General features: G+C 56.6%; 1 protein-coding gene across 19 annotated transcripts; it reads left to right on the forward strand.

The window, feature by feature from the left end:
- Positions 1 to 24,668, forward strand: IKBKE (inhibitor of nuclear factor kappa B kinase subunit epsilon). 19 transcript variants are annotated; one of them, XR_011438440.1, is made up of 23 exons: positions 24 to 503; positions 1,064 to 1,153; positions 2,746 to 2,864; positions 3,566 to 3,706; positions 4,101 to 4,230; positions 5,506 to 5,687; positions 6,190 to 6,350; positions 7,209 to 7,319; positions 7,641 to 7,820; positions 8,393 to 8,589; positions 9,361 to 9,425; positions 9,538 to 9,629; positions 9,768 to 9,854; positions 13,706 to 13,781; positions 13,905 to 14,017; positions 15,720 to 15,796; positions 18,476 to 18,515; positions 19,205 to 19,306; positions 20,179 to 20,249; positions 20,842 to 20,938; positions 21,678 to 21,790; positions 22,012 to 22,083; positions 23,861 to 24,668. XR_011438440.1 is itself a non-coding variant. In XM_005609604.4 (22 exons), the coding sequence occupies exons 3-22, from the start codon at positions 2,778 to 2,780 to the stop codon at positions 22,407 to 22,409; spliced, it is 2,223 nt and encodes a 740-aa protein (XP_005609661.1). In that variant the 5' UTR covers positions 1 to 503; positions 1,064 to 1,153; positions 2,746 to 2,777; the 3' UTR covers positions 22,410 to 22,757. The 19 variants fall into 19 exon arrangements, 14 of the variants coding, with proteins under 14 accessions (XP_005609661.1, XP_070122676.1, XP_070122678.1 ...); XR_011438441.1 differs by having other exon boundaries at positions 13,712 to 13,781; XR_011438437.1 differs by having other exon boundaries at positions 51 to 503; positions 3,200 to 3,706.
- Positions 24,669 to 25,385: the final 717 nt, after the last annotated feature.

The following is a 25,385-nucleotide window of genomic DNA, read 5'->3' on the forward strand; positions in this document are numbered from 1 at the left end:
GCCCAACCTGCTCTGTTGACTCTAGGCCAAGCCCTGAACTTCCCTGCTCCAGATGCTGAAAGAGCACCCAGTGAGTGGCCCATCACAGCCATCCAGCCTCAGTTCCTGGCCTCTTTGTGGCTCAGACTCTGGTCCCATCACCTCCACTTGGGAACTCAGAGCATCCTCTTTCTCCTTCCTGCTGGGGTGGTGGTGGCCACCCAGCCGCCTCTGTCTCTTTAAGGGAGAGAGAGAGAAAGAACGAAATCAGGAAGTGTGAGAGAGCTGAGCGCTGCTGAGCCGCAGAGTGTCCGCGCCGCCGAGAGGCAGAGAGGAAACCCTCGGCTGGCTCTTCCCAGCTCCTGGGGTGGCACACAGCCACTTCAACTTGCCCAGTCTTCGGGTTCCCAGGGCCTGTGGCCACCAGGATGCTATGAGCACTGCCCATGAATGACAGCGAGTCTTGAAAGCTCTGGGGGTGCCACCCAGTCCTACAAGCCTGCATGCCCCACAGCCGAGATGGGGTGAGTGTGCAGAGTCGTGGGGGAGGGGGACTGGGGGAGCCTGAAGTAGGGCAGCCGAGTGCTGGGGTGCAGGCGTGTGGGCAGTGGCTCTCCCGGCCCCATGTCCCCTCCTTGTGTCTCTCTCTGGCTGCTGGTCGCCCCGCCGGGGACTCTGTGTCCCATCTCCAGTGGGCACCCTTGCAGAGCACTGCCTGGAGGCCAATGAGAGGCAGGGAGGGCCGCACATAGAGGAGAGCTGCACCCGCCTACCACGCTCGCCTCCCAGCTCTGCTTCCCAACGCCCGCAGCCAGCGTCCAGCGTCCGCCTCCATACTTTCCTTCTGCCTGGCTTCTGGTGCCTGTCCTCCCCTCTCCTGGGTCCTTCTCCTGGGCCCAAGTCCTGGGAGAGTGGGAGTGATGAGGAAAATCTCCTGGAGCAGCTGGGGAATAGGGCTGGAAACCCCCAGTCCTGTGGGGGAGGGTGACAAACAGGAAAGGGTTAAAGGGCTGGGGCCGGTGGCCTTTGATGGAGGCACAGCACCGAGGGGGGCCTCTCATCCGCCCTCCTCTTTCCGGTGTAGCTCAGCTCCTGGACTTGCCGCAGACAGAAAGCATAACACATACTCGTCAGGGAGAGTCTTTGCCTGATCCTGGGCTGCTCAGAGCGTGAGGTAAGTGCTTTTGGTCACAGTAGAGCCCGGAGGAGGAGGAGAAGGAAGAGGAGGAGGACGGAGAGGGAGAGGAGGTGGTGGGTGGAGCAGCTGGCTCACAGGCTGCACCACCAACCCTCATTCATCCAACCGCCACTGAGGGATGGCATCAGGTGCACCAGGCACTGTGCTGGGGGCCACAGAGCTGACCAGATGTGCCACCAGTTGGATCCAGGCAGAGCCCTGGCAGGGCCAGGAGCAGAACCCAGAGCAGGCCACAGGCCAGGGCTGTGCCCTTTGCGCTACACAGCCCGTTCCCCGGTGTCTTCCCCGTGCTCTGCTCCAGTACCAGGGCCCATGCTGAGCACCAGCTGCGGGGCGGGGGGATTTTGAAGGTAGTGATATCTGCTGCCCGGGCTGGGCCCTTGGCCTTCATTTCAGTGTGCTCTGCCCAGCCTCACAGCCCAGGCCTGCAGGCAGATCCCTCCTCAGCCTCAGGAGGGAAACCTGACCAGCTCATTGACGCTGAGCTGTTCCGCTGTCTTCAGAGTCTCTCAGAGCCTCAGTTGCTTCTGTAAAATGCAAACACCAATATACTTTCTGAAACTAGGAATTGACCACTGATCTCTTAAAGTGTCCCTGACTCAGGGAATTGATATTCTCAAGATTTGCACTTTTAAGGCTCAAAGCTAAGGAACTGGAGGATTCTAGGCCTGGTGACCACAGGGTTGAGAACCCAGGAGATGTTAGAAGGGAAAGAAGCCCTGTCGAGTCCAGCCTTACCTGAGAGTATTTAGGGGGGGGCCCTCTCATGCTCCTCGCAGTTGTCCCATAAAGACCTGTCCTGGCGCTGCTTTTCAGAGAAGCACTGAGTTTAACTTCTGCAGCTATGCTCTCTGGACCAGTTGCTTTAGAGGAACTGGCCTTTGAAGAGGACGGATGCCAAGATGGGAACAGAGTTGTAGAGGGGTTTCCCATCCTCCCCACAGCTCCTGAGCCCTTGGATTTGATGGTCTCCTGCCCACCCCCCCACGCACACTCTCCTGCACACGCACGCACACTCTGCAGCAGCCCTGTTCCCCTCACTGACCAGGCCACGCTGGCCATGTCAGCTCACAGCAGCAGGAAGTGGTGGGCCAGGCAAGAGGGTAGGGAGGGGTTCCAGGCTCATGTTGCAATCCTGGAGATTTGTGGTGGTGTGGTTGACACTGCCTGACCTGGGGCCCTTCCTCCAAACACTGTTTCTGCTTCCTGGGACAATCCCAGGCTTGGATGCCAAAAACTCAGAATTCTCAGTGCCTGCGAGAGGTCACAGAGAAAAGGGTTTGTCTCTGCAGAATGGCCTGTCTGGGGAGGGGGAGGTGGGGACCTGGGGAGTGAGGACAGGTAGAATGTCCTGTGGTGGGACAGGCGCAGGCTGGGGGCTGAGGGCTCGATGGCTGGGCTTCTTTTTGGGGAAGTTAATTACCCTTTCTGTACTTCACATTTCCTCTGCCCCCTTGCCTCTGGAATGGCCACATGGAGCCCTTCATGGGATGGTCTTGGGCACAGCTACCGATCAGGCCACCATGCTCAGGGATGGAATCCTGGACCCCAGTATGTTCTTTTTCTAGGCACAAGGTGGCCAGCCAGCCAGGGGCAGGAGATGCAGAGCACCGTCAATTACCTGTGGCACACCGACGACCTGCTGGGGCAGGGGGCCACCGCCAGTGTGTACAAGGCCCGAAACAAGGTGGGGCACAGCCCTGGCCAAGCCACCCAGCCCATCCCTGGCCCCCTCACGCCTAGAAGTTCTTGGTCCACTCAGCCCCCAGGGGGCCTTGAGGGTGGTATGTGGCTGGGCAGAGGCCTCTGGGCTTTGTCCTGCACAGTCTGGGCAGCAGGACACTGTGGGTTTGAGCAGAGGTGTGGGAGCTGCTTGGGATGATGCTTCGGTCAGGCACGTTTGGGACTAGAGAGAAAGAGATGAGGCCAAAGCTGGCCCCAGGGGCGGAGGCAGCACATCTAGGAGGAGCGGAGGCGGGAAGGGGGTTGATTGGCTTTGTCCTGCCTTTGCTCTTACTGCAGAGCCGTATGGAATATGAGACATCCTGCGCTATCTTGTACTTAAGAGCTGAAGCCGGACAGTTCCCATCCCAGCTCTGCTCCTAACACCAGGGAGCGTTAGCTGCTATTGTTGTCATTGTCAATAACCATAGTAATAGTAACGACAAACCATCCCCTGCAGGGTATCACGTGTGCCAAGCCCTTGTCACCAAGCCGTGCTGGACCGGTTGCGTACCCTCTGAGGAGGGGCAGGAGATGAGGGTGGGAGCCCCCATCCCCACTCAGGCCGTCTCTGCTCTGCTAGGCTCAGGGGAGAGGCTGAACAGAGGCCTGGGAGGGGGTGTGCTCCCAGGGCAAGGGCGGCACTTGTGTTGTCCCCTGTGGCAGAAATCCGGGGAGCTGGTTGCTGTGAAGGTCTTCAACACTGCCAGCTACATGCGACCCCGCGAGGTGCAGGTGAGGGAGTTCGAGGTCCTGCGGAAGCTGAACCACCAGAACATCGTCAAGCTCTTCGCGGTGGAGGAGACGGTGGGTCCAGGGCTGGGCCAGAGGAGAAAGGTCTTGTCCTTGACGCCCACAGGCTGGGAAGAATCAGGCCACAGAATAATAGAGACTTGGTCACATGCTCATCAGCAGGTCAGCCAGAACAGCCACCCACAGAGTGGAGTAAAGAATGCCAGGGGGTGGGGGCAGGGCCTGGGACAGTCAGGACAGGAAGTAGGGCCCAATCCAAGGGGGCTTCATGGAAGAGGTGACCTTGGGCTCAGGTGTGTGGGATCAGTGTGAGGCCAAGGAGGGAAGGCCAGGATGGAAGCTGGGACTTAAGAGAATAGGGGCTTTTTGGCTCTTGGCTGAGCCACTCCCTCCTGAGGAAGAGGAGGGGAAGTACCCTCCTCCTCAAGCCTCTCTGTCCCACGCACAGGGGGGCAGCCGGCAGAAGGTGCTGGTGATGGAGTACTGCTCCAGTGGGAGCCTGCTGAGCGTGCTTGAGAGCCCCGAGAACGCCTTCGGGCTGCCGGAGGACGAGTTCCTGGTGGTGCTGCGCTGTGTGGGTGAGCCCCTCCCAGACCCCCCCGGGCGCCCCCTCCCCGCCTCAGACCAGACCCGGCCTGGCCTTCAGTGGTCGGCAGCAGAAGGCAAAGTCCCAGAGGGGCGTGGCATTTCTGAAACAAGTATCCAAACACAGAAGAGCTTTCAGACCCTAAGAGGCTGTCCAGTCACAGACCTGGGGCACTGTCTGCTTCCTGCTAATCCTGCTATTGGCAGTTTAAAACTCCAATTTAAAACTTTAAATAGGTTGCACACCCGTGTTCATTGCAGCATTATTCAAATAGCCTAGTATAAGGTGAAAACAACCCAAGTGTCACGGACAGATGAGTGGATACACAAAACGTGGTGTATACGCATAGTGGACTAGTACTCAGCCTTAAAAAAGGAAGGCGATTCTGACACACGCGACAATATGGATGAACGTGGATGGAAGACATTATGCTGAGTGAAATAAGCCAGGCACCCCAGGACCAATGCTGTCTGATTCCGCTGAGATGAGGGACCTGGAGAGGCAAATCCACAGAGACAGACCCTAGACGGGCAGACACCAGGGGCTGGGGAGGGGGCTGGGCAGTGATTGTTTATTAGGTGCAGAGTTTCTGTTAGGGAAGTTGACAAAGTTCTGGAGATGGATGGTAATGATGGTTGCACAGCAATGTTAATGTATTTAACATACACTTAAAAAAGGTTAAAATGGTAAATTTTATGTATACTTTACCACAATTTTAAATCATAAAAAGTAATAAGATGGGGAGGGGCTGGCCCCGTGGCCGAGTGGTTGGGTTCGTGCACTCCGCTTTGGGGGCCCAGGGTTTCACTGGGTCGGATCCTGGGCACGGACATGGCACCGCTCATCAGGCCATGCTGAGGCGGCATCCCACATGCCACAACCAGAGGCCCTCATAACTAGAATATACAACCATGTGCTGGGGGGCTGTGGGGAGAAGAAGAAAAAAAAGAAGATTGGCAACAGATGTTAGCTCAGGTGCCAATCTTTAAAATAATAGTAATAAGAAGAAGATGGGGGAGAGGAGAGTGCCATCCTCAGGAGGTAGGGCCACCACGCCTCTCGGTTTCTAGAGAACCCTGATGGAACCCCGATACCCACTGTCCTGGCCCCTCGTTGGCCCTGTGCCCATCTCTCTTCTGCTTTCCTTGTGGCCCTGTCAGCCCATGGAGACTCTGTCTATGTGGACCCAGGGACGGCCTTCCCCCAAGAAGAGCCCCACCCCCCAGGCTGTCCCTGGCCAGGCCTCGAGCTGCCCTCCTCTCCCCAGTGGCTGGCATGAACCACCTGCGGGAGAACGGCATCGTCCACCGTGACATCAAGCCCGGGAACATCATGCGCCTCCTGGGGGAGGAGGGGCAGAGCATCTACAAGCTGACGGACTTCGGGGCCGCCCGCGAGCTGGACGACGATGAGAAGTTCATCTCGGTCTATGGGACTGAGGAGTACCTGGTGAGTGGGGTGTTGGGGACCTGCTGCTCAAGCTGAGGGCCTCCCCTGCAGCTGGTCCCCTCACCTGTGACTTTCCCGGTGCTCCTCAGAGGGGCTCTGTCCAATCCCCCTGCATCCAGCTTGGTTATATCTCACCCCCCACACCCCAACCAGGAGAGCGCATTCTGTCCTCTAAGATGGAAAAGGCCATACTGCAGCCTGCCGGGCCACCCTGCCCAGGCCCCTGCCCAGGCCTCGCTGTGCACTGACTCCTGGATCTGACCCTCGTGGAGGCTGGAACACCACCGGTCACCACCTTCCCCAGGGCAGAGGCTGGGCAGATAGAAATGCTCTGAATAAGTAAATGCCACACTCACTTTTGAGATGCCAAAGGAGGTGTGTTCTGCTGGTTCTGTTTTCACCGGAAGGCAGTGGAAGGGGGTCTGTTGGGTGAGGACTCAGGCCCTCGCCCCACCCCGACTCCCCCGCCCCTCATGGCTGCTCTCTGATTCTCTCACCGCAGCACCCTGACATGTATGAGCGGGCAGTGCTTCGCAAGCCCCAGCAGAAGGCGTTCGGGGTGGCTGTGGATCTCTGGAGCATTGGGGTGACCCTGTACCACGCAGCCACCGGCAGCCTGCCCTTTGTCCCCTTCGGTGGGCCACGGCGAAACAAAGAGATCATGTACGGTGGGCCACGGAGCAGGGTATGAGGGTGGACGGGCCCTGGGCCTTCCCTCGCTGGCCCCTGCTGTGTCTCCTCTTCCTCCTCGAGCTCTGTGGTCCTCCTTGGTCCACCCCCCACGCAGGCTCCTGTTAGATCCTCGGTTTCAGTCAACCAGACTAGCTGAGCCGTGCCCCCGGCTGATGGGAAACTGATCATGATCCCTTATCTTAGTTCACTGCTTCACGTTAGCCCTCCGTGCATTGGTGCTCACCACATCTCAACCGAGACTCCAAAAGAGACTTACCCAAGGTTGCAGAGCCAGCCAGGGGCAAAGGTGGGGCAGGAACCCAGCCTCCAGGTCCCAGGTCCAAAGTCCTTCCAGTTTCCTGCTGTCTGACACAGAAGTAGCTGGAGATAGTGGCAGCCCCCCTGAGTGTACCACTCAGAGCAAGAGATTTAAGGTGAATTCACAAGAGGGTCAAAGCCCCACCATCAGCTCAGGGGCCAAGCCCTGTGGAACCTGTATGACATCAGGGAAAGGGCATGCAACAGACATGGCTGGGGCCGTCAGGGCAGGCTGGGCTTTCAAGGGAGAGGACGGTTTGAATAGCGAAGGGGACGGGAGGCTATGTGGAGGCAGCCGGCTGTGGATGTGTGGTGAGCAGGTAGAGGAAGGAGCAGAGAGCCTCACTGGGGAGCACCAAGGCAAGCTGGTCTTGTTGGCTGAGAGCCAGCACTCTCAAATTCCATTTTTCAGGCTACCTCAGAGTGGCTGGGAGACTTAAACCAGTACTCTGAACCCTCCATGCTGAGTTTGTCATCCCTTGAAGTGTGACGGGCTGGGGGTCCTGCTGACCTGGTCCTGCCTCACCCCAGGTACCGGATAACCACAGAGAAGCCAGCCGGGGCCATTGCAGGCACCCAGAGGCGGGAAAACGGGCCTTTGGAGTGGAGCTACAGCCTCCCCATCACCTGCCGGCTGTCATCGTGAGTGGACCCTTGAGTAGGGCAAACACAGACCTGAGTCTGGGCTGGTATCCTCTCTGCTGAGAGTCAAGACCTACCTCTGAGGCCTGGTCCAGCGGGGCCTCCAACATGTAGTTGGCTTGGGTCTGCCACTTTCCCTTTCTGGCCTCAGGTTTTCTGTCCAGATGCTGGAAGACCCTTCCAGCCCTTCTCCTCATCCCACCCCGCCCTACCACTTTAGTCCTAGCTCTTCAGGACGTTCTCAGGGAATGCCCCCATTCCCCACTCAAGGAGGACAAGTCTGGGCCCCGGCCCCTGACCATCTCCATGTCGGGGGGCTAGGGGGCTGCAGAGCCAGCTGGTGCCCATCCTGGCCAACATCCTGGAGGTGGAGCAGGCCAAGTGCTGGGGCTTCGACCAGTTCTTTGCGGAGACCAGCGACATCCTGCAGCGAGTCATTGTGCACGTCTTCTCCCTGTCCGAGGCGGTCCTGCACCACGTCTACATCCATGGCCACAACACGTGAGTGGGCACGAGCAATAGAGGCGCGGAGCCTTCTCCGCCCCAAGCAGAAGGGCATCTCCTAGACGGCCTTCTGTGGGCTGTTTAGATATGGGAGCTTCTGGGTCCAATCTTAGTTTGGAAAACTCCTAGTTCCACGAAGTTAAAGGGGCTTCCTCACGGCTGGACTTCAGAGATTCAGCAAACTTTACAATGCTAGCGTGCACCTTGAATCTCCGGAAGGTGGGGGGACGGTTGGCAGTGCATCTCTCAACTTTATTGCTCATAGAACCCTTTATTCCTGGAGCCATTTATGGGACTAGGTGTATTTTAACAGGAATGGGGCAGGCAGAGGTGCAAGGCAGAGGCTGGATATGGGGACTCCTGGGTTCTGTTCCCATCCACTACAATACGTGAGCTCTACCCTGTGTCTCTCCACTCTTGATTAGAGAGAAAATCACCCAGTCTCTCCCTCTGAAAAGCTGAGCCCTCTCCACGGATGAAGTCTTAGCAGGGGTTTGGGTCCCCGACCCCGTATCCTGCTGGTGACACTTCCTGTCCTCCCCCTTCCTCTTGCTGCCCCTGGTGTCTAGGATAGCCATCTTTCTGGAGGCTGTGTATGAGCAGACCAATGTGGCCCCCCAGCACCAGGAGTACCTCTTTGAGGGTCACCTCTGTGTCCTCGAGCCCAACCTGTCAGCACAGCACATTGCCCACACGACGGCAAGCAGCCCCCTGACCCTGTTCAGCATGGCCAGCGAGACCCCCAAGGGACTGGCCTTCAGGGACCGTAAGTAGGGCCACACAGGCTGGATCGTCTCTCCTCCTCGTATTCTCCTCTAAGAGGCGGGGTGTACCGTGCAGAGATTGGGTAATTTTCTTTGTGGGTGTCTTTTGGGCCCACAGCGTGCAGAAGGCAGATCTGGTCTCTAATTCTGCGTATGCCTCTGATATGCCATGTGACTCGGGCTGATGGCTTGACCTCCCTGGGCTTCACAGCGTCCACAGAGCTGTGGAAGAAACTCCCATGGAAGCAGGGAGATCTGGATTTATGCTCCCCATAGTCTCTGCAATTGGTGGGGAAGCGTCAGAGAGGCTGAGCTGGAAGAAGCAGGGGCCCAGGCTGTTAGTGAGAAGGGACGGTAATCAGGGGTCCAAGGCTTTGTCCTCCACATTCTAGCAAAAATATCATTCTTTCTCATTTGATGATGCCATTCCATCTTCCTTCTCAGGGTCTCCAAGGCTGGGCGGGGGTATTCACACTGAAACCCTGGGGCGAGGGTGGTTTTAGCTCATCTTCTGGCTGTTGAGATGGGACGGTCTGTTCTAAATGAGGCTGTCTTTCTCCAAAGCGGACACAAGGGGGCGGTGAGGGCCTGCAGAGGTTCAGAAGCACAGCACGCGGTCTAAGGCGAGGAGGGTGGGGCTTTAGGCGAGTTGGGAAGCTTGAGGCGGAAGATAGGTGGTGAGCCGGGAGTGTGAGCTGGGAATAGGAAAGATGAGCTCAGAGCTCGTCCAGGGTCATCTAGGCAGCCCCCTCAGACAGGGTCTTTATCTGCAGCGGCTCTGGACATCCCCAAGTTTGTTCCCAAAGTGGACCTGCAGGCAGATTACAACACGGCCAAGGTGAGAGGGGCCGCCAGGTGGCGGGGGGGGGGGGGGGGGGGGGGGGGGGGGGGCGGCTGATGGTGCAGGAGTAGGGGTGCAGGACCTGACCCCGCCAACCTGTGTGTTTCAGGGCGTGTTGGGCGCAGGCTACCAGGCCCTGCGGCTGGCGCAGGCCCTGCTGGCTGGGCAGGAGCTCATGCTTCGGGGGCTGCACTGGTTTGTGTGAGTACCCCGAGGGCCGGGTGGGCAGACAGGACAGGCAGCCCAGACTCCTTCCACACTGCTGTGGGGCCCTGCCGTGGGCACAGTGCCCTTGGTCCCCTGGAAGCAGGCGACTCTGACTTGACCTCCCCTCGGCAGGGAGATCCTCCAGGCCACGTGCAGGCGGACACTGGAGGTCACGAGGATGGCCCTCCTCTTCCTCAGCAGCAGCCTGGGCACCGACAGGTGGGTGTCCTGCCTGGGGGCGGGGCAGGGGGCGGGTGCTGCAGCTGGCATGAGGCTGCCAGACCCCTCAGCCCATCGTTCTCTGTCTGTTCCTCACCCCAGTATTTCCAGCAATGCCCTGACTTCCTGCCATGCTGGAATAGGGAGGGCACTCCCACCCTGGCCCTCATCCCCCACCCCGCCGGATGCTGCATGACCTACCTCCCTCTCCTAGCCTCTCCTCAGGGGAAGTGGCCCGTGGGGGCACTGCCTTTCCAGGGACCAAGGCAGCCTTCCTGCCCCGGGAAAGGGCTCTGTCCCACCAGACCCCTTCTCTGAAGAGTCAGACTGCTCATCCTGCACCAGGCCCTGGCGCGGGACTCTAGAGAAGCACTCACACCCACGCCTGGTCCCCTGGACCCCCAGATCCAGGGGTCTCATCCTCCATGCTCCTCCTCTTGCTTCCTCTGGGTCTTAAACTGTCCTCGCTTCTTAGGATTCCCTGTCCCAACCCTTGGAACTCCGTGCCCTCCCTCCTGTGACTTGGGCTAATTAGGGGTGATGGGTTGGAAAAAGGGAGAGACTGGGAGGAGGAAACCCAGCTGGAAGGTCTGGAGATGAGATGCAGGGTAGACTGCTTTGGCCAGAGCACTATGGAGAAGAGGGCACAGGCCCCTGAATCTTGGAAGGTGGGCGCCATGGTACAGGTGGCGACGGGGGCTCTGTGGCCCAGGGAAGCTGATGGTGGCTGGAGCCTTTCCCAGTGTGAGGAGACAGGTGGTGACAGAAGAGCGAAGATTGTGACAAACATGCCTGAGGTCCCCATCCCTCACATCCCCCGGCCCTTGTCCTCAGGCAGGTGCTGGGAGTTTCTGAGCAGCGGCTGGCTCACTGCGGTCTTGCTTTCCTCCTGGGGCTTGGTGCAGCAGTGCTGACGATGGGGCGGATGGGGTGGTGACAGTGCAGGGAGGAGAGACAGGAGTGTCTCTGGATGACAGGGATGGAGTTCAAACGGTGACAGAGATGAGCAGTGACAGAGATGAGGGGTGGCGCAGAGATGAGGGGCAGGGGCAGAGATGAGAGGGGAAGAGGTGAGGGGCAGCAGAGTGGGCAGCGCTGGTCCTCCGAGCAGAGCTCCATCCAGGGCACAGAAGGGGCTTCCAGTAATGGATGTGGCCCCAGGCATGCAGAGGGCCCACACTCCGCTGGAGGAGATGCCCCTTCCCAGGCATGTGCAGGCACCAGGACCGCTGGGTAGAGGGAGCCTAGAGATGAGTGGAGGCAGCCACAGAGATCTTCCTGAGAGACATGCAGCTTTTAAGGGCGGACTGTGAGAGAACGCCTCTGTTTGAAGGTCTTCACAGAGACAGAAAGGGGCTGTGGTCGGGGGATGGGGAGGGGCTGGTGAGCTGTGCTGAAGCCACGCTGCTGGAGTGAAGTTGGAGAGGGATGGAGGAAAAGGGAGGGGAGAATACCTGGAGGTCTTGGAGGGTGCAGTAGGGAGGTTAGACGCCAGTAAAATGAGCAGTGGAGATCTATTGTGGGTCCTCGAGCAGGAAAGAAATGTGCAGAGGAAGCATTTGGGCGTTTGCCCACTGGCCCTGGACTGACGAGTGTGCAGGAGTGACAGGCTAGGCCCAGCTCTGGAGTCCTGGCCCTTGCTGACCACTGTCTTCCCCATTCTGGCTCTAAGACCTCCGCTGAGATATGGCGTGTCGGGAGAGCACCGGGCCAGGCAAACGCTAGCTTTGAAGCATACTCCAGCCTCCAACCAGGGAGGAGAATGGAGAAGAGAAAGAGTACTGAGCAAACAGGCAGCGGGCCGGGTCCAAGCTTGTCACTGACTCATTGTTGACCTCAGGCTGCTGTCACCTTTCCCTACCTGGGCCTCGATTTCCTCATTTGCAAAATGAGAGGATTAGATGACTTCTGAGGCCTCCCAGCTCCAACGTTTGCAATCCCCTTCTTTTCTGAACATCCTCAGACCTGCACATTCTTCTAAGGTCTGAAGCCACTAGCTCCTCGCCCAGTAGAATCTGAGGTATTTTGATGAGCTGGATTTCACGTTTGGAGGAGCCCAAGCACCTAGTACCATGTGGCCGCCATTGTTACTTGCCTCTCCCACAGTGCCCTCCTGCCTCAGGCTTCTCAAGACGGGCTCCCTTGGCAGAGTGTCCTTGCCTTTGTCCCGAAGCTCCCTGGTACTCCTTGGCAGCTGCTGCCATCCGGAGGCACTGTTCAGGCAGCCAGGACTGGCTCAGGAAATACTGGTGCTTCCCCCACCCCACCACCAAAAACTGTTTTTCTACAAATGTGTTCTCTAATCAAGCCCTTCCTTTCTGAGGTCCCATTTGATCCCCACCAACACCTTATTAGGTAGCACGAAGGAGGCTGATCTCCCCATTATATAGATGAAGAACCTGAGGCTTGGAGGGCGAAGCAGCTAACCCAAGATCATGCAGAGAGCAAGTGTGGCAGCTAGGACTAGCCCTCAAACCACCCCTCCTGACTCCCGGTCCAGCCTCATCCTCTTCTGCCACCAAGTAGTCCAAGCCCTAAAATCCATTCCTGCATTCAATAATTCATTTGACAATCGTGTGTTCTAAGCACTTTGCTATATACGGAGACAATGGTGAGCAAGGCAGGCAGCGTCCTGGCCTTTACAGGGCTTCCTCTTTATTCCTAATTCTCTCCGCTCCTCTTTCTTCCCCTCCCCTCCATTCCCAAGCCAAAACACACAGGATTCTTTTTGCCTAATTGTTATTGTTATAAAAACAGTATATGCTAATTGTAGTAAGTTGGAAAATACAGATGAGCAAAAATGAAATAAAAATACCATGTCCTACCATGCAGAGATATAGGTTGTCACTCATACGGTAACCTAGGAGCTCTCCCCGCTTGTGTCAATACACTTCATCTCATCTGGTACCTATCCATATTCAAATTTCCGTAGTTATCCTCCAAATTTTCTTGTCTAGCTGCTTTCATCCAAACCAGGATCCACTCCAAGACCACACTTTGCGTCTTGTTCTTATGTCCCTTAAATCTATTTTAATTAGACAGACCCCACACCGCCCATTCATAATGACATTAGCTTCTTCGAGGGAAAACACCCATTGTCCCACCTTCTGGACTCATCTGTGCTTCCTCTGGATGTCATTTGCCTTGTTCTTCTTTCCTGGATTTCCTATAAACTGAGAGTTCTAAAGGCTGGGTGGATTCAAGTTCAACATTTTTGGCCAGATCCATCCTAGGTGACGTGGGAACACTTCATATCCACCCGCCATCGGGTGTGGACAGCCTGACTGCTCTGTTGTCCACTTACGTTCTCCTCGTGAAAGAATCAGCGTGGTGTTACTTTGGCACCACACAAGTGTCCACGCCTTAAGCAGTCATCGTTGATTTTAACACCGTGCCCGAGGGAACAGTTTTACTGGGGGCAGCAGGATGCGAATATTCTCAGTCCTAGCACATGATTGGCTAGTATTCTAGAAAATACAGCTTTTCCCTCATCGATAAGCTCTTGGTATCATGAAATAGAGTTTCTACTGGAAAGGAACTTTACTCTTTTCCTTTAGTTAGAAATTTTCCTAGTAAGGAAAATAAATAGCTGCCTTGCATCGTGGGCTCATGAGTTTTCAAAGATTCGAGTTGTCTCAATCTATTTCAATCTCTCTTCTTTGAAAGCTCTGCAATGTCACAACTTTGGTGTAAGGGGCCTCTTCAAGTTGGTCCTTCTCTCCCAACCACAAAACTCCCCAGGCACCCCGCAGCCAGCAAGGCTGTCCCAAAGGTGCTGTGTCCAACGTGCGGTCACAGAACTCTCTGCCTCCTGAATGCCCAAATGGTCCTCTTTCTGTCCTTCCCTTGAGGTTCAGCAATGGGGCTGGGACGCCTGAAATCCAGGAATTGAAGAGGGCCACAGAACTGAGGTCCCAGCTGCGGACTGTGAGTGCGACTAGGGGATGGGGTGGGGGTGCTGTCAGGAGCAGAGCTGGGGGTCAGGGTCCAGCCAGGGTGCCTATCAGAGCCTCGAGCTGAGGACCCCATGTGGTCCTTTTTGTCCTCCAGCTGGCTGGGGTCCTCTCCAGGTGTTCCCACAATATCACAGAGACCCAGATGAGCCTGAGCAGCCTGAGCTCTGAGCTGGTGAAGAATCGGGATCAGGTACATGAAGACAGAAGGTCTGTGGGATTTTCCTTCTTGGTGGGGTAGAGGTGGGGGCGGGGACATACAGCTCAAAAGGCCCAGCAGCCTTTTTGAGGAATCAGCCTGCTTTCTCCCAGCAAGAATCCTGGGGTATGGAGGTAGAGGTGGGGGATCTGGGAATGCACAAGACCTCCCCTGATACTGGCCAGAGGGAGAAGAGGATCTGGGGTCCTGCCCCCATCTAGGGGTTTAGAGAGTGAATTACACACCTCAGCAGGTGCAGTAGTTCTAAATAAAAGAATAATTTAGTTCCCTTTCTCTTCTGAACGCCCGCTCTGCGTCAGACCCTCGGATAGGTCCTCCTACTTATGTCATCTCACCTGGCCCTCGAAACAGTAACAGTGCTGCTCTCATGCCCCCTCTGTAGGTGAGAGAGCTCCTTCAGGGAGGTTCACTTGCCCTGAGTCACAGTTAGTAAATGAGAGATGATGGCTGTCAGGTGTCCAGAGCCTCTGTCCTCGCCGACCCCAGGGATTTACAGCCGTCAACCCCTGTTCTCCCTTCTAACAAACAGAAAAGGCCCACCCACCCCACAGCCTGCCGCATGCGCGGCTCGGGACCTGCTGCCCTCAGTGCCCATACGCATCCATAACCCCAGGTTCTCGTTTCCAAATTCAAAAAGCTCTGAAAACTGCAGGCTTTTTTCTTAATTGTTTTGGTTGCAAAACCTGACCTAAACTGACATGAGGCTCTCTCTAATCCTCACGGATCCCATTTAGGTGAATATTCTTGCCATTCTCTGAAGAGTGAGTGTATCTGATGGGGGCACTGCCCAGACCCTGCCGGCATGTGCCACAATACAGTGTATGCATTCTGAATGACCTTTCCAAAATCAGAAGAGAATTCTGAATTCAGAACATCTGCCCGGAGCCTTTGGGTAAAGGCTGGATCTGAGGTCCCGTCCACCCGGTGTTCTTAGGAGGGCAGAGCCTGGCAGCAAGCCTGGACTCTGCCCAGAGTCCAGCTCCAGAAAGGGCTGAGACGGGGTCACTGGAAGGAGCTGCAGGGAGGAAGTGGAGCTGGAGGAGCCTGAGGGCGAGGAAGAACCCCCACGCCCCCAACCCTCAAACAAAGTGTTTGTATCCAGCCTGGAAAGGGGAAGCAAGAAACAACAACCTTGAACCCCAGGCAGGGGGTCCTTGAGAGGTCATCACCCCAACTCCCCTGCCTCCAAGGACCTTTGATTTGTTCTTGTTTTAAACACAGGTTTTTGATTCATGGCTTGAGTTCCTTCTATGCGCCAGGCATTGGATGTACTAAGAAGTCACTACTTTCACCTTTTCCAGGCGACCAGAAGAGAAATTTCTGCTCCACTCCCATCCCCAGCTGTCACCACTGGTCCCTTATGTTTCAGGGCCCAAGACTTCTTCCCGGAGTCTGTCCTCAAGCCTTCTTGTGCAGCACAGGTCACTCTCCTGTCACCTGTCCTTCCTGGCTGAGAGAGAGAGAATAAACATGAGAATGAGGGAGGGCTGGCTGGCCCCAAGTTGCCTCAAACAAGCTTAGAGACAGGAGAGTCACCCCCACTCCCAGACTGGCCCCCCAAACTGGCACTGAGGCTCCTTCTTCAGGGAGACAGCTCCTCCCCTCCTCCCACTGCCATCCCATCCCCTCCCTCACCCTCGGCTCCGTGCTGTCTGATGCTCCCATCACCTGCTCTCTGTCTCCTGCCCACAGCACCCAGAAGATTCAGTGCTGTCTGGACAAGATGTACCTTATCTACAAACAGTTCAAGAAATCCCGGGTGAGGCCAGGTGAGCCGTGGGGAGAGCGAAATACTCCTGGTGCTCTCCCCTCCCTCCCTTCTCCCTTCCTTTTCTCTCGTTATCCAGTTATTTGTCAGTACTCCCACTATGTGGACGGTGCCATGTGGAGCCAGGGTGCAGCAGGGACCCGTGAGGGACGTGAAGCCTTGACACCTGTGCCTGTTGCCACGTGGGGGGCTTACATGACATGGGTGGGGGCGCAGCGGGCTGGAGCATGGGTACTATGGAAGAGGTGGCCCTTGAAAGAGACACTTCACCTTTGCAGGGCACTTTACAGTTTAATGAGTGTTTCCCTGTCCATTTTGTCTTTGTCTCACTGAAATAGTCAGGTTTTCCAGAAAGGAGGATCTGGGGAAATACTAGTTAGCGTCACTGGCAGGCACTTTGCTGCCTTATCGTAATCCTCACGAAGACCCCGTGGGCAGGGGCAGCTCATTTACAGGCTCAAAGACAGGGTGCTGCTTGCCCCAGGTGACTGCCATCGTGAGGCGGGAGTGGGCCAGGGCTTGGGGGAGCCCAGGGAGGCCCCAGGTGACTCTTGGGGTCTGGGCCCAAACGGTCAAGAATCGTCTATCTCACCCATGCCCCAAGCAGTTTCTTTTTTCTTATTTCTTTCTTTTTTTTCTTCCTTTTTTTTTCTTTCTTTTTTTCTTTTTCTTTTTTTTTTTTTTTTTGAGGAAGATTAGCCCTGAGCTAACATCCATGCCCATCTTCCTCTAGTTTGTATGTGGGACACCTACCACAGCACGGCTTGCCAAGCACTGCCATGTCCGTACCTGGGATCTGAACCGGCAAACCCTGGGCAAGTGAAGCGGAATGTGCGCACTTAACCCTGCGCCACCGGGCCGGCCCCCCGAGGCAGTTTCTAGTGTGTAGACTGAGGGTCTTGAGCTTGATTGCCAAGTTCTCCTCTATCCTTAGATTATCTGTGAAGCACTGTCCCATAGAAATACATGCCAGCACAGGTAATTTTAAGTTCTCTAGTAGCCAAAATTCAAAAAGTAGAAAGAAACAGGTAAAATTAATTATAATAATAAATTTTATTCAACCCAATATATCCAAATTGTCATTTCAGCAGGTAATCAACATAAACACAATTATTGAAGAGATATTTTAGATTCTCTTTTTGTGCTAAGCCTTCACAACCCCGTGTATATTTTACACATATGGTACAACTCTATCCGGAAGCTGATTTTTTAACAAAGTATGTAGTTTTACCAAAACAATAAAGCTGTGTTTAATGGGAAAATATTTTTTTACACTGCTTCAGTTTTAAGATAATTAAATTAAATAAAAATTCAGTTCCTTGGTCGCACTGGCCACATTGCAGGTGCTCAGCAGCCACCTGTGTCTGGGCGCCACCACATTGGACACACGGATCTGGAAGATAGTCTTCTCTCCTTGGGAGCTTCAGTCCTGCCTCAGGGTCTGGCCTGGGAAGGTGGAGGGCAGCACCGAGGCGGGGAAACCGAGCCTGGCCACCTTGGCTGTGGTTTCAGCGGAGCCTTGGAGCAGCTTTCTGCCCCTCGCTGGAATTCCGCAATCCTGTTGCCAGTACCTTCTGAGCACCTCCCACAGCTGTGCCGGTGCTGTCCTGGGGCCGTGCACGGTCTTCATTTATTTAGTGCTCACAAAAACTCGAGGCGCCGGTACCCTCCCTGTCTGAGAGCTGAGGAAGCAGAGACCCCGAAGGTGAAGCAGCCCGAGCAATCTGGGGCTGGCTGCTTTAACCACCCCATATTATAGCCTCAGAGTTTCGTTTCTATCAGTCTTCAAGAGTCCTTTATTGAAACTAGAAATGAACCAGGAGGAATAGCTCCTGCCTGCTAACACCTGGGTGCGGAAAGGTGCTGTTCTCAGAATGCTCAGGAATTTTCAGACCATCTCTACCCTCACCCCATCCTGTATGTCACATACGCCAGCGAGGAAACCGACTCATGAGGGGGATCCTGGCCAACAGCACCCCCATGAGGAACCAGGGCTGGGACTTGGAGCTCGGACTGCACAAGTGCTCAGCTGGCCGAGAGCACAGCCCAGGAGAGGGCCTGGGAAGGGGTCCTGCTCTGAGGGCAGTGGGGCAGGGCAGCAAGGCAACACGCCCTTTCCCTCAGAGCCCAGGAGGGGCAGCATCTCCAGGGCAGTGAGCCTCAGGAGGCGGCCAAGGCCCAGAAGACTTCAGCCCTTTCAGCCCTCCTGGAAAAGGTGGCAGAAGGCGCTGGCCTGGCTTCTCCAGCCACTTGCTGCAGAACCAGCTCTGACTGCAGGTTGAATGTTCACGGGTGGGGCCACAGGCCGTAGGCATCAGTCACTCTGGGAGGGGTGTGGACAAGGGGCTGGGGCTGACCAAGCACCCTTCAAGACCCATCTCATCTACCCTTCCCACCAGAAGCATTCCCCAGGAACCCTTCCCTCCACGCTAACACTATGGGTTCGCCTGCCCCAGGACCCTGTGGGAACTCTGCTGCTTCTGTAGGCGTTGCCTCATCCTGATGCAGTGTCCTGGGTGCTTGTTCCACTCCTGTCCCTGCTCCCTCCACTGGGCTGGGAGCTCCTGGGAGCAGGGCCCTGGTGGGGTTGTCCTCATCTTTGTAGGTGACCCCCGACCCTTGTGGCATTCCATTTGGTTGACTGATGAACAGGTGACATGTTCCTGTCTGTTTCCCTCAGGGCTCGGCTACAATGAGGAGCAGATTCACAAGCTGGATAAGTGAGTGGCTTGTCCCCTCGCAGGTGGGAGGGCAGGAGGGTGGGCGTCAGCAGGGCAGAGAGGTTCTCTGTGCCTCCTGAGAAGTGGAGAGGGCCCTGAGCCCATGCCGGGTGGCTCGTCTGTGCTGGGAGAGCTGGCTGAGTTGGCGGGAGGTTTCTCAGAGGCAGTCTTGATGTAACTGGACTCACTCCTGGGGTGAACAAGATTGTCGTAGGATTCCTTTCCCCGACTGTCCTCACTGAGTTACCACTTACCACTTCTTGCGATGGACCTCTGCTGAGCTTTCCTTTGGGCGTCACTCTGCTCCTGCTTCCTGGACACTCATCTTCCAGGAGGCCCTCCTTGATTTCAATGCTTACTGGGGCCTCACTCCCCAAGTTCTACATCTGAGCCTGTGCACACATGCACACACACTTCCCATAACCGCTGCTCCCTCCCTCCCTCTGGGACCGAGCTGGAGAGTCTGTGTTCTGAGGTCCCCTGTCCTTCCCCCACCTCTCTCTGTTCCATGGGCTGCCCTCTGCTCTCTGCGATGCCCATGTGCGAGCATCGCCTCCTCCTCCTCTGCCAAGGCGGCCCTGCTGTGGACCAGGGCCAGGCACTTAGCTGATGGACACCTAGGGGTGTGAGCCTTGTGCTCAGGGGGCTCTGGCTGCTTAATTTTCTGCCTCGGTTTCCCTTCTTTTCAGGGTGAATTTTAGCCATTTAGCTAAAAGGCTCCTGCAAGTGTTCCAGGAGGAGTGTGTACAGAAGTATCAGACATCTCTGGTCACACACGGCAAGCACATGAGGTAACAGTCTGGCCCTCCCTCCTGAGCTCAGGGACCCCGGGGCCCCTCCGGGTCTGGCCCTTGCAGGCTCAGATGCCCGGGCCATGCAGAGTGCTGACAGACAGGAAGAGGCAGTAAAGGGACCGAGGCAGAGGAATGGGTGGTTTTGTGGCCCTGGGTAGACCAGGCAGTCTGCTTGGTGATTTCTACATGTGAGCTTATAACCCCGTAATCTCTCGCTATGCAGTAGATACTATCACCCCATTTCAAGGATGAGGAAACTGAGGTTCAGGTTGCTTCCTCAATATCACACAGCTAGTAAGTAGCAGCCCCAGGGCTAGCGTGTGGGTCACACTGCCTCCAAAACCTGCGTCCTTTCCACCATCCCTGCTGGTCGCGCTGGGGAGCCGCCTCTCGGGCAGAACACGAGGTCCCTCTGGTTTGATGACAAGGGGTCAGGGAAGCAGGGGCAGGCAGAGGCCCTTTCCCAGAACCCTCACACTGCCCCTGCGGGGGCTTTGGACCCTACCCCCGCAGGCAGCCCCTCCTGCAGCTGCACAGTGCTGGCTCCTGCTGAGAGGGGGCAGCTTCCCAGGTGGGGCCGGCTCCCAGGCCCGTGTGACCTGTAGGCTTGTTATGGGGCTGAGACCCAGGCACCCACCCACCCATTAGAACACCAATGCCTGGCTCCCCCACCCCCAACCCGCCCCCAATTCTGACTTAGTGGGCCTGCAGTCGGCTTGGATATCAGTGGTTTAAAAGTGCCTCCAGGCGACTCCAGTGTGTAGTCAGGGTTGAGAGTCAACTACTGGGTCACCTGCCCTGGGTCTTGTTTTCTGGGACACTGGTTTTGTGCAACAGGGAAAATGTTCTTGCTCACTCCCTCCACTTAGAGAGAGAAGAGAATCCATGAAAGTCTTGACCTTGATTTGCTGTGGAACCAGGAGTGTGGGCACTTCCCATAGTAAGTGCCCCAGTGGGCTGTCCTGCCTCTCTGGAGCCTCACTGGCCCCGGGCTCATCCTAACCAGTGCGGCTGCCTGGCCACAGCCACAGGCGTGCGCGCAGCTCCCACTGTAGTCTGACGGGACCCTCACCAGCCCCATCAGACGTGCTTATTAGCTCTTATGGGGGACAGGTGAGAGTCGAGGGCACGCCTGGAGGGGCGGAGGCAGTGAGGGAGGCAAATGCCTGTGACCCTTCAGCTCCAGCCTCTGTCGTCTGGAAGGCCTCTCTTCCGTGTCTGTGTGGTGACCTGAGCGACAGCTGGAGGGGCCCTGGTAAGGGTGAGGAAGCCCGGCTCTGATTTTTTTTTTTAAGATTTTTTTTCTTTTTCTCCCCAAAACCCCCCAGTACATAGCTGTGTATTTTTAGTTGCGGGTCCTTCCAGCTGTGGCATGAGGGACGCCGCCTCAGCATGGCTTGATGAGCGGTGCCATGTCTGCGCCCAGGACTCGAACCAGTGAAACCCTGGGCCACCACAGCGGAGCATGCAAACTTAACCACTCGGCCACGGGGCCGGCCCCCTGGCTCTGATTTTTGATCTGCTCTCTCGAGGGTGGTGCACGAGACCAGGAACCACCTGCGCCTGGTCGGCTGCTCCGTGGCCGCCTGTAACACCGAAGCCCAGGGAGCCCAGGAGAGCCTCAGCAAGGTGCGAGAGCCTCAGGGGGCCTGGGGCAGCTGAGGGCCGGGTCAGTCAGGCACCCTGGGGGCATTCGGGCCAGTCCCCTGCCTCTGGGCAGAGCTACCCTTGACCAAATCCAAGTGCTTTGGTGTGGGTTTGGGGGTCTGTACCTGCAAATGTGCCCTGAGGTGGGGACGAGAAAGAGGAGAAGGCACTTCCTGGTGATCTCAGGCTGAAGGTCACTGCAAGGGCAGAGCCTCCACAATGCTGGGACATCTTCCTCGCGCCCCACGCAGCCTGGGGGGCTCCACGTTCCTCCTGAGAGGCGAGGTGTCCTCTCCTTGGTCTTCTGATCTGCTCCCTGAGAAGATGCCAAGACACAGGCAGCTCTGAGAACAGGGACAGAGAAGGGCTGCTTCCCAGAGACAGCCACCAGGCCCTTCCCCGTGCCCAGTGCAGGGCACAGCAGCTCCAATCCTTCGGAGCCTGGCGCCGGCCACCCCCACAGGGTGTCACTGGAGTGAGGTTTAGACAGTGGGGAGGACGTGGCAGTCTGGACAATGGATCCAAGCACAGGCAGTGAAGGTGGTTGTGCCGGTTGTGCCCCAGGATGGAAGGAGGGGCTCACGGGAGAGGCTGGAGCACTCTGGGTCCTCTGCGGTGTGGGCTGGGGGCCGTCCCCCTTTCTGACCCTTCCTCACGTCTCCCCCACAAAGACACAGTCCTGCAGGCTCGTCCCTTCTGACTTAAGTGTGGTTCCCTTCAGCTCCTTGACCGGCTGTCTCAGCAGCTCCTCCAGGACAGAGCAAAGGGGGCTCAGGCCTCCCCACCCCCCACAGCTCCTTATCCCAGCCCTGCGCTGAAGGACCTCGTTCTCCAGTAAGTGCCAAGAGAGAGGGGCGTGTGTGCGCGCATGAGGAAGGGGTGGTGCAAAGCGGTTGGGGGCTGACTTGGAGCCCCAGGGCTTTTGCCTCCTGCCAGGCCTGGGCAGCAGGAGTAAAGGGAGGCTGGAGGGTGGGCCTCGGGCAGGGTCTGGGCAGGGTCTGGGGAGAACAACTTCAGCCTCAGCCGCAGCCGCCCCTCTTGCCGGCCTCCCACAGCATGCAGGAGCTCTACGAGGAGATGAAGCTGCTGGCATTTGACCTCCAGGACAACAACCGCATCATCGAAGGGTAAGGAGCTCCCGCAGCATGCTGGGGAGGGCTGGTCCTCACACTGCCCTTGCCTGGGGCGCAGGGTTCCTGTGCCTGCCAGCACGTTTGAGGATGGGTGTCGTTTTCCGGTCACGGAGCTCCAGCCTTGTCCACGGATGAGTCTCCATCCTCTCAAGGTGCAGGCTTCCACTGGAGTGTTGGGGATAGAGTGCAGTCTGAGATGAAAATTTCATCTAATTTTTAGCAATTGCTGGGTGTACAAAAAGAGAATCTGTTTGACCCTGATGCTCACACCACTCTCAGTGCAGTCAGAGGCAGAGGCTCAGAGGCACGTGGATTTGTGACTGTCCATGAATGTGGACTCTGCCTGACGCCCCACCGACTCCTTGCATCTTGCCAACCATCTCCTCGTCACCCACCAGGAAACTGCAGCGCACAGCTCAGTTAACTGCCCCAGGGCCGGGCCGGCTCCGACCCCTCATGCAGATGCTCTGCAAGTCCAGTGGGAGAGACTCTGCACATCCCCTCATTTGATCCCCTTCTCAGGGGCTGAGGGGCCCTGGAGAGGGCACCAAGGGAGGGCAGCAGGGCTCAGAGCCACAGATTTTATGCACCAGTAAAATTCACAAAAGAAAACTGGAGAAGAACAGAGTGACCAACTTCTCATATAACCAAATAAACACATTTGAAAAGGAAAAGCACCCCGCCATCGAGTAGCGCCACTTCACAAAGCACATTTTAACACCAAAGAGAAGGAAGGACACAATCTCACAATCAAGGATGGCCGTGCGAGGAAGGTCAGCTGGCCTGCTTACAGACATATGCACTACCATGCCTGCACGCACGTCCCGCATCCCCCAGCACGCTCACCTCTGTCACGTGCCTGTTTGGGAGCCGGGGTCCTGGTGGGAAGAGCTGGCAGAGCTTCCAAGGGTACTGAACTCCTGACTCTGCTCCTGAGCAGGGCTGTGACCCTGGGAGCGTCTTCAGCTCTGAGCTTCAGTTCCCTCCCCTGAAATGGGAATAATGATTCCTCCCTCGTGGTGTTGACGTGACGTAGGGGCTAAACAGGCTGAGCCATGCGGTGTGCTGGGAGGAGAGGGCGCAGGTGTTCCCCAGAGGCCACCCAGTCTGGGGCGGAGAATTGGGGCCAGGAGGGAGGGAAGCCGGGAGCAGAGCTGGTGGCTGTCCCGAGTTCCAGAGAGCCCTTGGGTTGAGGAGGCATCTCTTCCATCTCCCATTCCAGTGAGGAGAGAATCCATCTTCTTAAATACCCATGAAGAGACGATTTGACAGCTTCTTGGAAAGCCTCTCCAAAACAGCCCTCATGGGCAGGAAGTTCTAATTTTAGTGCCGACATAAATTTTTCTTGCTGTGATATGCAGTCTATTTACAGATAGCTCAAAACTTTCTTTCAGCGAATTTTCACTTCCCTATTCAGAGCTGTAGCCAAAGAGCCCAAGGAGTCCATCTGAATTCCTTCTCCCCTCCTCCTACCCGTGGCTGCACTGGGCTCATGGGGGCAGCTCTTCAAAGTGCAGACGGCTGGGTCTTGTGCCCAGAGACTCTAGATGCGGCCTGGGTTTGGGGACGTTTTTAAGCTTCCCAGGTGATTCTAACATGCAGTCAGGGGTGAGAAGTGGGGAGTTGTGGGTGGGGGACAAAGACACTACAAGAGGAGAGCTGAGGACATGAAAGGCTCGGTACTCCTGTAAGTTGATTGTGTCGGGCCTGGCATGGGATTTGCAGGCTTCTCTGCCTAGTGGGAGAAGCTAACTTGTGCCTTTCATTACAGGTTAAGTAGGGTCCCATCGACTCCTGGCGTCTGAGCTCTGTGGGGTGCGTGGGGCATCCTGAAGCATTAGAATCGTTCAAACACTGCTCTCCTGCCTGCACTGTGGGACCCAACACAGGAAGATTTCTGGTCCCACCTTATCAGCCTACCTCCCTCCTGGCCGACAGCTGGGAGATGTCACCAGCATTACCTTCCACTGCCTTTCTGCGGAGGCAGCATAGCAGGACCTGGGGCACCAGGCCATCGCTGTCAGGACCCACTGCTGGGCTGACCTTGTATCTGATGCAGGCTCAGCTACAGCTCCTCCGCCTCCTGGCCTGTAGCTGAACCTGGCCAGGCTGTGGGGAGAAGAGGCTCTGACAGGCACCTCCCCTATCCCCTCTGCTTTACGGGGCTCTGCTCCTCAGGGAACAGAAGGGGAGGGCTCCTGGGGTTTCCCCAGGGTGCTGGGTCAAACTACCTAATGTAGTCTTCCTTCCTCCTAAGGTGTTTCTCGTTGGACTAAGCCCTTTCCTCTCTTCTGTGGTCTCTGAGGGTCACCACGCCCAGCCCAGGCATTGCAGAGCCTGATGCTCCTTCTCCTCTTGGTCTGACTGAGCCTGTGGTTGAGAGAATGGGTGGTCGATGCCAGGTGTCAATGTCCCGGGACCCTTTTCCTCCTCTCCCTCTGAGGCACCACCAGGTTCTGGACATGCAGCCAGCCGGTGCCAGCAGCAACGTGCCAATTAGCATAGGCCTGGACGTCCAGAGCCCCGAGGAGATAAAGGCCTGCACCTTCCAGAAGTGGAATAAAGGTGGCCTTCCTTTCTGTTTCTGAGTGGCTCTCCCTGGGCTGTGGCTGTGAGGCAGGGGAGGCTCTCGCTGTCTGTGCTTGGCAGCCAGCAGGCCCTGGGTGGGAATCTGGGAGGAGGAGTGTTGGGAAATGGAGGCAGGACTGGTCACTTCCTGAGCCCTGCCTTTCCCTTAAATGGGCCCTAATTTCGGGGAAAGCCTAAGGAAGATGGCTCCTGCTGGGAGGGCTTGCCTTCCCATTCCTTCTGTTCTGCCCCTGGCATTTGGCGAGCTGTATGAGGGACCTGGAACCTGGGGAGGAAAAAGTTCTGTCTTTTTTTGTCACCTCAAATCCACCATCTAAGTGCTTACTCCTTCCCCCACCCTCCACCACTGTTGAAGACCAAGGCTGTGTCCCAGATGTTGGGCTTGAGCACTGCTATGGGTGGTTTTGAGCATTCCCTCATTTGTCAAGAAGCTAGACTGGTGCCCTGGTAAGGCATTCAGATTTGGGCAAACTGCTCGCAAATTTAGTCTTTCGCCTGCAGTATCTCCAGGCCCCTGCGCCCACCCCAACTAGAGTTGCATGACCCAGCCAGCCTGGAGGGCGTAGGCTGGGGGAGGAAGGAGGAATGCAGTAAAGTCGCCCCATGAGGGGAGGGAGGAGGGAGAACCCCACTCTGTGCTTTGAAGCATGAAGACAGTGTTATGCTTGGCCCCAAATAACCCCAGAAATCCTTCCTGCCCATCTTTC

The sequence above is a fragment of the Equus caballus genome, chromosome 5 (genome assembly GCF_041296265.1).
Source record: "Equus caballus isolate H_3958 breed thoroughbred chromosome 5, TB-T2T, whole genome shotgun sequence".
Taxonomy (NCBI): Eukaryota; Metazoa; Chordata; class Mammalia; order Perissodactyla; family Equidae; genus Equus; species Equus caballus.